Source organism: Grammomys surdaster, unplaced genomic scaffold (assembly GCF_004785775.1).
Source record: "Grammomys surdaster isolate TR1022 unplaced genomic scaffold, NIH_TR_1.0 124439, whole genome shotgun sequence".
Taxonomy (NCBI): Eukaryota; Metazoa; Chordata; class Mammalia; order Rodentia; family Muridae; genus Grammomys; species Grammomys surdaster.
The window spans coordinates 266582-277272 of record NW_021619445.1 but is presented as its reverse complement, the minus strand read 5'-3'; the positions used below and the strand labels follow the sequence as shown (position 1 = coordinate 277272).

At 53.1% G+C, this 10691-nt stretch overlaps 1 protein-coding gene across 1 annotated transcript in view; it reads right to left on the bottom strand.

Moving 5' to 3' along the window:
• Window positions 1–4437: 4437 nt before the first annotated feature.
• Cyth4 (cytohesin 4) overlaps window positions 4438–10691 on the bottom strand; it is a 25240-nt gene continuing 18986 nt past the window's right edge. Inside the window, exons 10-13 of the mRNA XM_028784570.1 lie at window positions 8181–8257; window positions 7358–7429; window positions 6768–6922; window positions 4438–6070 (exon numbers count right to left, since the gene is read on the bottom strand). Coding sequence (XP_028640403.1) covers window positions 5998–6070; window positions 6768–6922; window positions 7358–7429; window positions 8181–8257 — 377 coding nt within the window. The 3' untranslated portion in view covers window positions 4438–5997. The remainder of the gene's footprint in view (window positions 6071–6767; window positions 6923–7357; window positions 7430–8180; window positions 8258–10691) is intronic.

Below are 10691 nucleotides of genomic sequence, written 5' to 3'. Positions count from 1 at the left end.
TGGCTGATATGTGTTTGGCATTTGGGACTGTGGTATCCGTGCTGGCCCGGGTGGGTTGTGCTGTCTGTGCCCAATGTGGAACACTGAGATTTCGAGAAATCAAGAGGAGGCTGAGTGTGGAGGTAGACACTGGGAACCCTAGAATTTCAGAGGCTGAGGAAGGGGATCACCGAGAGTTGTTGCCAGCATAGGTTACAGAGTGAGACCCTGTCTCAGAAAGCGAATCCCAGAATTCAAGAAGCTGAGGCAGGAGGACTACCCATGAGGTCTAGGCCAGCCTAGAACCGTGAAACCCCATTTCAAGCAACCAAACCTCCAAACAATTCTCCTAAGAAAAAGAAAACTGAGGGACGACTGTGGAGTCATTAGTGGCAGGGTTGTTAAGGCTAGACCACTGCAGCTTTTAAGGTAGGAGAAGAGAGTGGCCAGGGACTTCTGAGACCCACAGAAAGTCTACTTTTTCCTCGGGGCTATCCTGGGCTAGCAGGCCAACTAGAAACTCTGGGTTCCAAGATTATAGCTGGGAACCCCCAGCTTCCTGTGGCAGGTGGTAAGCTGACAAGGTCTAGAGACAGCAGGGGATCTGGCTCAGAGACACACAGCTTGCCGTGGGAAAAGCCAGGATTTGAACTCAGGTCTTCAATTACTTACAATATGCCACTGGGCCAGGGCAGGGTGACCAAGAAAGGGAGACAGGACAGAAGCAGGAGGGGAGGGCCAATGGGGAAGGGAAGGGCTTCCCGGCTAGTCTAGCTGACTGCCCCAATAAGGGGTCTTGCACCTTGTAACCCCCTCCACTGACTGTGACCTGTTCATCCTGAGTCTGGCCTTGTACCAGGCTGCTGGCTGCATCTCCCCCACATGCTTGCCAGTTCCCTGTGTCTTCCTTAATCCATCCTAATGGAGAGTCCACAGAGCGATTCTAGACACTGCCCACAGTTGGAGGCTGCACGCCAGAAGCCTTTCTGCAGCTCTCTGTGTCCTGCCGTTTTAAGGTAGCCATGAAACCGGGAAGTTGCCCACTTCATCAAACTGCTCCCCACTTCCCACAGGTGTCCAGCTGCTGTTTGGGGGATACCCACACTTCCCAGAGCAGACCTTCAGGGTGACATGTCCCCCCAACCCCTCCCTGCTTTCTCTTTGCTCCTCTGTCACTGTGACCTCTGGCTAGCACACAGTTCATCCTGGGTCCCAGCGCCAGGCCTGCATCTTGGCACTGGAAAGCCGCTGCCTCCCCTTTCCCAGGTTCTGTGGTGTCTGGCTTCTCTCCTGGAGAGCAGTCGGGAGCTTTTCTGGTAAAGAAACTTCTGAGAGAAGCCAATGGGGTGAGAGAAGGAGGTGGGGCCTGGTTCATTTCGGTAGAGAATGTGAGTACAGAGAGGGCCAGCCACTGGACTAAGATCACACAGCAATTTGGAGAAAATCCAGGATTGGACCTGCCTCTCTCTGAGGGGTCTTTCTTCAGCCGTTCTGGGTGAGGTCAGCTAGTGCCTGGGCCTTGTAGGCCAGAGTGGCTGTTTCCTATCGCTGGGGAGGAGGGGCCTGGCAGTGCCCTGGTAGGAGGAGACTTGCCTTTGGTTCTTTGATGCTCATTCTCTTGAACCCCTGGGGAATGCCTGAGTCATCGCTGAGCAGCAAACATATTTAGCTCCTTTCATCGTCCCTAATAAATCAACTTCTCCAGGTCTCTCAACCCAGCCTCCAACTCCAGGCTGCCTGCCCCCGTGTCCTGTCGCCTGACATCTGGGCACTACAGAGACTTCCAGCCCCCAGGATCCTGGCAGTGGTCCTCTCGCTGTTTCCTCTCTCTCCCCAGGCATTCTGGGCCAGACCAGGCCTCCTCGTGCTGGGCTGGCCTCCATTCAACAGCTGCGGTCCTGGAGCCTTTCAGAGCTCCCTGCAGCTAGGAGCTACCAGGCCTAGGGATGCCGGGAGGAGCCACATCCGCTACAGCTCAGGCCTGACCCTGGCTATCACCACAGCACCCGCGCTCGGCCCACTGAGGCTTGTGTTGGAGCCTAGGGGTCTTCCCCGAACACCTCACCTCATCTTGTCTCTTACGGGCCACGCGTGTGTATGTGAGTGTGTGTATGTGCACACGTGTGCATGCATAAGTGTCCCAGCATATACAGAGGCCAGAGGACACAACATTCATGAGTTGCTTCTGTCCTGCCTTGTGGGTACTCGGGATCTAACTTGGATCCTCAGGTTTGGTGCCAAGTAACTTTAGCCATTAAGCTTTCTTGCTGCCCCACTAACCTAAGCATTTCATATATACTTAGCTATTCCCATTTTACAGGTGGGTTGTCCGAGGCACTGAATGCTGAAAAAAATTACTTAAGACATGGAAGAGAGTGAGCCCTTGAACCTTCCCATTTTACAGGTGGGTTGTCCGAGGCACTGAATGCTGAAAAAAAATTACTTAAGACATGGAAGAGAGTGAGCCCTTGAACCCAGGCCTTCTGGGAGGCTCTCGTCGCTGCCCCTCCATAGAAGTAAGTGGCAATCGGAGACCTGCTTGTCACCCCCTCTCGCTGCTCCAGCCTAGGGAAGAGTCTGTGCTGAGCCCATTCCTGAGACCTTGTTGTCTGTAGACATCTCCATTAAAGGTGAGTGCCATTAAAGGAGTTCTCAGGGAGGAAAATCTAATCCACACGGGGAGCAGCCTGTTCTGAGGTACACAGCCAGAAAGAAGGCGGAAGAGGCAGATGTGTGGTGTGTGTGTGTGGTGTGTGAGGGAGGAATAGGCCCCTAAAGGGCTGCTCAAGGCCACAGGCCCTAGCTGACCAAATGGTGCTCCCCACCCCACACCCATCCGTGATTTCCTCACCCCTTTCTGGGCTGGTCAGGGGTCCAGGCTCTGTCCTTCCGACTTCAGAAGAAAGCTTATCTGTGTGTGGTGAGCTCCTCCTGCTGGCAAGATGTAGTACTGCACATTAGCAGAAATAGGTGAAACCCACTCCCTGGGGAGGTCTTGAACAGAATCAGAGGGACCTCCAAATGTTCGGGTGTGATGTAGCCCTGGGCCCTCTCTGCCCCTAGAAATATCTGTCTTTTTTGGTCTCAGAGGCCCCAGACCCTGGAACCTATTGATGTTGAGGCCTCAAAGGTTTTCTTGATTTTGTTTTTGTTTTTAAATCAGATAATTTCAGCCAAACTAACAATTATTTTGAACCCACTGTGTGCAGGTGCTCAGCAAGTGCACAGTTAGACCTGCATGGACCTCACAGCCTGGAGGATGAGATGACTCTGCAATACAGGCCTGGCTGCCTAGCCTAGGTGCCTTCCTCCTGGATTTATCTGCCCAGCCCAGTCCTGCACTGTCCCCTGTGCATGCCAGTCTGTGCTGGGTCTGCACTGAGGATTTGTGTTTGACACGGTCTCACTCTGTAGACCAGGCTAGCCTTGAACTCGCAGAGATCCAGCTGCCTCTGCCTCCCAAGTGCTGGGATTAAAGGCGTGCGCCACCATGCTTTGAATGCTATTTTTAAAGATTATTATTATTTGCATGTACATGTATGTGTGTTTGTGTGAGTGTGTATGTGTGCACGTGTGTGTGTGCATGTGTGCATGTATGTGTGTCCATGTGGATGTGTGCATATTGTGCATGTGTGTACATGTGTGCATGCATGTGGATGTGTGTATTTGTGTGTGTGCCCGTGTGTGTACATGCATGTGTGTGTGTTTGTGTGTGTATGTGTGTTTACTGTGTGTCTGTGGAGGCCGGAAGAGGAGGTTGGATCTCCTGAGTTACAGTGGTATGAGCTGTGTGGGTGCTGGAAACCAAACCTCAGTCCTCTGGGAAGAGCAATCAGTGCACTTAACTGGCAAGCTATCTCTCCAGCCTCCGGCCTTGGATGTCACTGTGGTCACAGGGGTCTTTGGATCCCTGGCTCTGCTGCAGAGATCTTGGTACACCATAAACACTCAATACATGGGACAACAGAGGGAAACTATGGGTAAGCTGAGCTAGTTCAGCCAAAAGGATCTTTGAGGAGGGTCCTGATAGTGGGATTTTTAGTCTGGAGCCTGGGTGAAGGACCGGAGAGCACTGGATCATGAGCCCAGGTGGTAGGGATTCTATCTTGGCCTGCCAGTGCCTGGGACAGAGCCTGGCACAGCTGGGACACTTTATAAACATCTGTGTGAAGACAGTCGGCAAAGCCTATACAATCCTTCCCCACACTGGTCCCTGGTGCCTGTGCTTGCATTCCTCCAGAGGCAGTGGGATCACTATCTACTTTCCATATCACTTGTTTTATCTGTAAATAGTGCTGCCTTCTGGAAAATTCTGTCTTTCTCTGGGAATAGAACCAACTCAGCCTAGCCGCTACTCCTGGCCCAAGAAAGCCCACCGAGCTCAGCTTCTGGGGAACTTCTGTCCAGCATGGTAAGCCCCGCCCCTGCCCCACCCCCCACAATGTCCCAAGGATCACGGAGTGCTCCTTCTTCCTCTTTTATTCTTGCTTCTAAGTGTTACAAGAAAGAAAATGATGCCTCTGCCACCTCGGTGCTGGGGAAGAAGCTGAGGATCAGAGAGGGGAAGGAACAAGAGTCAGACAGCCTCTGTGCACACACACATGCCAGAGGCAGATGAAGACTTTAGGGTCTCTTAACCCCCAAATGTGGGCAGCTGGTATGGGCTCAGCTCACCAGAAAGTCCTCAATTGTCCAGCAAGAGCTCTGTTTGCCTTGCCGGTGCCTCAGCTCCCGGGCGTGTATCACTCCTGAGATGGGTGTCTTCCCCTCCCCCTCCCCACACTGTGCTTCTCTTCTTCCTATCCTGTAGAGAATGCACACATGTGGGCTCCTACAAAGGATAAGGACAGCCTGGCCACCTGCTGCTCCTTTTCAGAGTCCATGCTGGTACAGGGCACATTTCTTGCTGCCTTGCTGAGGAACTTTTTCGGAGGGGGGGGAGTTCCTCAGGCAGGGGAGGAGGTACAAGTGCTCTGGGGGAGAAGCATCCACCAAGAGGGACCTCCCTGGGGACACAGCAGCCTGCTGTGTATGGAAAACTGGCCTTGTTCTAGCAGGAGGCAGGAGCAAGGGCCCATTCTGCAGCCCTGGCTACCCTAGTTCTGCTGGTCAGGTAGCTGGCAATGGGCCATGGCCTGTCTGTCCAAGCCTGAGTCCTGTGCTACCAGCTGGCTTGCTGTGGCCTCCAAGCATCTCTCCTGGTGGGCACAACCTGAAGCATTCTCTTCTCTCATTTTTCTCAGCTGTAGGTCAGACCTGCCAGCAACAAATACTGCCACAGTGTCCTCTGCTCAGTCAGACCTGCCAGCCACAGATACTGCCACAGTGTCCTCTGCTCAGTCAGACCTGCCAGCCACAGATACTGCCACAGTGTCCTCTGCTCAGTCAGATCTGCCAGCCAGATACTGCCACAGTCTCCTTTGCTCATCTTCTCAGGCCAGCACCCTTGGGAACAGTGCTAGCAGCATCCTCAGAACCTTCCAGCTCAGTCTGTCTCATTCAGTCACCTGGTGTCCCAGCTCCCCCTGGAAGCCAAGCTGACCAAAAGCCTGCTGGGCCAAAATATTTCCTATCCAAACTCTGCATTTTGTAAGACCCCGAGGAGGGCTGTGTTTGGTGGAGGGGTTTGTCTGAAGCTTCGGGGTTCCAAGGTAGATGAATCCTGATACTTGTCCATGGCAGAGAGGACCTGGCCCAATCTGAGGGAAGGAAAACCTCTGAGCTGGAAGCCTCCAGGAAATCCATGGTCCTCCTGCTGGGAGGGAGAAGATGGGATACATGGTAGTGGGTTCTAGGCTGGCTTATCTCCCCATCCTAACCTTCAGCCAGAGTAGTCCCAGGTAGAGCTTTTCCTGTGAGCTCTGTGTCCTCTGAGGAGCCACATCCACCAACAGCCAGTTCCAGTGATGGGGAGGGGCAGGCTCGTGAGCAGGAACAGGCACAGCCGGTGAGAGGTGTGTCTCTGTGACTCCAGATACCATAGGTCCTACGGGGTTGCCAGCGCTGCCTCCCAGAAGCTCACTGCTTGCTGACAATCTTCTTTTTCCGAGCAGACAACAGATCGTAGAAGGGGACTCGGGTGATGCTGGCCCTAGGGGTAGGGAGAAAATGAGACTTCAGGATGCTGGAGGGTAGGGACTTCCAGGCTTATGATTTGGGACATGTGGCTCACCCTGCTGCACAGGAGTGGCCAGGGATGGCTGTAGAGAAGAGCACCCTGTTAGCCTTGTCCCAGAGGCAGGCCCAGTGAGGATGGACCTCAGGTTAGGAGGTGAGAGCTCAGCAGACATCACCAGACTCCTTTCTAGCCCCTTTAGAAACCCAGGAGAATCAAGAGAGCTGGTGGTGGAGCCAACTGGGCCCCTCACTGCTGTGTGTCTCTGAGCAAGGGTCTGCCATCTCTGGTCTCTCTGATTCTTCAAATTTCTTGTCCAGTGGCCACTGCTGCTTTGTAGTGGACAAGTCTCCCACCGCCCATGTCTGCCCTGTTATCTACATACAGAGTAGTCCTCCTCCTCTTCCTCCTCCCCCCTCCTCCTCCCTTCCCCGTCCTGCCCCACCCACTTCCAGGCTGAGCTCCTTGCAAGCACCAAGTGCCTGGGGCCTCCCACTGAACCTCTTCCTTCTGTCTTCCCTGGATTTGTTACCTGGCTCAAGAACATGCCCACCGAAGGCCACCCAGTAGGAAGGAGATCTGGAGTATGTTCCTTTATAGACAAGGAAAGAAGACTCCCCCCAAAGAAGTCAGAAGGGGACAGGAGATGCCCACTGTCCCTGCTGCCCCTCACCTGATGGCCTCAATCCACTGGTCACGCTCCTCGGCGTTGGCAGCTGAGATGCGGTAGGATTCGTGCTTGCCTTCTACCACCTTGCCGTCCCCATCCGTCTTGCATGCCTTTATTTTCTGACCTCGGCAGCTGGGGTTGTACAGCTCCAGGCAGAACTGTGTGAGGTGCCATGTGCGGCTCCCCCCCGGGGGGGGGGGACAGGGTAGGACATTCTTGGGGGGTCAAGGAAGCAAGAGCAACACTCTCACTGAATGCCCTTCCCAAACAGCTCAGAGGGAGAGGAGACTGAACACTTACTACATACAAGGTTTCCTAAATCCCATGTAACAGATCTGGGGTGCATGTGTGTGTGTGTGTGTGTGTGTGTGTGTGTGTATACCAAGGCTCAGAAAAGAGCTGAGATTTAGAAGTTCCCCAGTTAGTGCCAGAGCCAAGCTCCACAAGACAACTGAGACTTGTTCTTTCAATGACACTGACCCTCCTGTGTTCAAAGCTTCAGGAGAGACCCTACAGAGTGTCGGGGCCTTGTGGAGGGTCCCATGCAGGCCCCTTCCCTCAGCCGTGCAGGGAATCCCCAGCTGGACTCTCACCGGCTTCTTGGGGTCATCCACCTTCTGCACAGAGAGGTTCTCCAGGGGGATGATCCCCCGAGGCTCTTTGTCCTAAGGAAGCAAAGTCAAGGGTAGGAAATAAGCTTAGGGTCTCATACTCTCCCTGCACACTGCTTGGCCGTATAGTGGCTCAGCACCAGAGCCTTGGTTGGGATCTGGTAGGCCCAATTGAATGCATGTAAGTGCACCACATGTAGGCAGTACTCACAAAGGCCAGAAGGGGGCGACAGATCCCCCCACATGACTGGAGTTACGGACAGCTGTGAGCCACCATGTGGGTGCTGGGAGTCGAACCCAGGTCCCCTGGAAGAGCAGCCAGTGCTCTTAACTGCTGAGGCATCTTTCCAGCCCCCTGCCCCTTTTATATTCTTTTTTTTGAAGGATATTGTTCTGTAGCCCAGGTTGGCCTTGAACATGTTAAGATCCTTAGGTCCCTGCTTTCTCAGTGCTGAGATTGTGGCTATGAGCCCCATGCCCAGCCTTTAGGAACTCCATCTGTCTTTGAACAATGGTTGTTTTGTTTCATTTTGTTTTCAGTGCTGGGAATTGGCCAGGGCCTCACACAGGTTAGACCTACACTTTAACAGCCCCACAGCCCTAGCCCAGGAAACTCAACTTTAAGCCAGGGCTCTCTCCCTTGTCCAGCCTTCTCCTTTTTGCCTCTGAGTTTTCCATACCTGAGAAATAAGATCACAGGGACACTGGACCATCTAAAAGGGCCTAACACTCTCTTGCAGTGACAGGGGCTGTAGGGTCTGGTTGTGGCTGATTGTGTCCTATTCCCACCTCCCCACACACTCACAGTGGTGAACTCAAAGTAGTAGAGGCAGTTGTCCGTGAGAATAAACCAGCGTCGCTTCCATGTCTTCACACGGCCCCCTGCAAGAGGCCGGCAGAAGAAAAGGTCAACCTCTCTCCTCCTGGGCCACCAAGTTCCCTCACAGGACAGCCACAGAGCCTTGTGAGTATTCTCTGCTCCCAAGCCTCCAGATCCACTTTTTCTAATACCTCAAGTGTTAGCAGCTCCTAGCAACTCCCGTCACCCCATTTCCTTGCATTTGGATTCCCAGAGATCAGGTAGAGGGACAGTGGTACTGTTCCATGCTCTCCTAGGCCACTGTCACCTGATCTTGACTTGAACCTACACCCAGACCTGGGTTTGCTTTACATGCCTCCAATGTTTAATGTGGACTGTCAAGTTGATAGGATCTAGAATCATCTAGACAAGCTTCCGGAAATGTCCGTCCATGAGAGGATTTCCAAACTGAGTTAACTGAAGTGGGAAGACTCCCTTTCAATGTGGGCAGCAAGCAGGGGCTGGAGGCCGGGACTCAAAAAGGAGAGACTGAGCCAAGCGCTGGCCTTCATTGCTCTCTGCTTCCTGAGAGTGGATACAATGTGACCAGCCTCCCCAAGCTCCTGTGGAAGGAGCTCTTCCTCCTTAAGTTGCTTTTGTTGGGTATTTTGTTGCAGCACTGAGAACAGTGGCTAATACAGAACTCTTTGATGTATCAGACATGTGAGGAAAGGAGCACCTGAATCCTTGTAGCCATCCTTCTCCTCCTGGATGGCCACTTGCAACCCCATTTTATAGATGAGGAAACCAAGGCTGGGAAAAACTAGGCCATGCATTCATGGCCCTGTGCTTTCAAACCCCAGTATCCTTGCCCTGGAGCCCAAGTTCTCAGCCATATTGGCCAGCACTCTCTTGGGTCACTGCCTCCACAGTCCAAGTGCAGAAGCTGATGCGGAAGGGTGGGTTGTGAGCTGCGCCATGAGGCTCTCATGCTACCTCTGCTGTCTGGCTTTGTGACTTGGGGGCTGGAAGCTGGTGCCTGGGGCAGCGAAGGAGGCCCAGAGGACTGTGGGAAGAGAGGCTGGGGTGACAGATAGAAGGCTCAGTGAGCATCTGGGATATGGGTAAGTCTGCCAAGGTCTAGGTACACAGTAAGTGATTGAAGATGCCCAGCCTGAGTCCTTCCTTCAAGATGAGGTATTTTTCTTCATCTGCCTTTGAAGGCCCAAGTTAGTGCCTGGCTGGCCATGCTGAGGAGGCTCCTGGGAGTGTTTGTGGAGGCTGGTTGTTTCTGTCAATCATCAGAGCAGCCACTGCTGCACTTGCCATGGATCTGTCTGAGTTACATTCTCTCTCTCTCTCTCTCTCCCTCTCTCTCCCTCTCTCTCACTCTCTCTCTCTCTCTCTCTCTCTCTCTCTCTTTCTCTCTCTTTCTCTCTCTCCCTCTCTTTCTCTCTCTTTCTCTCTCTCTCCTTCTCTGTCTTCCTGCTTCAGGGACACCCAGCCCTCGGCTGCCCTAGATAGGAATCTTGCTGTCTGTGTGGTCTTGAGAACTAAACTTGCTGACTCTCGGCTTCCCGAGAATGACCACGCAAAGGTTCGGGTGTTCAAGGATGAGCACCTCACGGTTAGTAGTCCTGAGCAGAGCTACTCTGCTAGACTCTTCTTTCCATCCTGGGAGAAACATCCATGGAGCCTCTGTCTTCACTAGCAGCCACCCCCTGTCCCCTGCACCCCTAACACAGATAGGTGGGTGGAAGGGGAAGTGTTTTTATGTATATATGGGTGGATGGGTATATGGATGGGTAGATATATGAACGTGTGGATATGTGGATGAGTGAATATATGGATAAGTGGATAGGTAGATGGATGAATGGATGATGAGCAGGAGGATAAAGGAGTGTGTGGATAGATGAGTGGGTAGGTGGATGGAAGAATGGGTGGATGGATGGACGGATGGGTGAGTAGAGGAGTGCGTGGGTGGATAGATGAATGATAGATGGTAAGTGGGTGGGTAGCTAAAGACAAAATGGGTGGGTGGACAGATGGGAGGATGGATAGGGCAATGGGTGGGTAGATGGATGTGAGTGGAGGGGTGGACAGATGGATAGAAGAACAGGGCGGGTGAATAGATGATGAGATGGCTAGCTGAATAGATGAGTGGGTAAGTAGATGGGTGAGTAGGCAGCTGAGTGGATAGATAGGGTAGGTGGGTGGATGGATAGATGGGTGGGTAGATGGGTAGATGGATGAGTAGGTGGGTGGGTGGGGAGATGGGTAGATGGATGGGTGGATAGATGGGTGGGTGGATGGGTAGATGGGTGGGTGGGTAGATGGGTGGGTGAGTAGATGGGTGGGTGGATGTGTACATGGATGGGTGGGTAGATGGGTGGGTAGATGGATGAGTGGGTAGATGGGTGGGTGGGTAGATGTGTAGATGTGTAGATGGGTAGATGGGTAGATGGATGTGTACATGGATGGGTGGGTAGATGGGTGGGTGAGTAGATGGGTGGATGG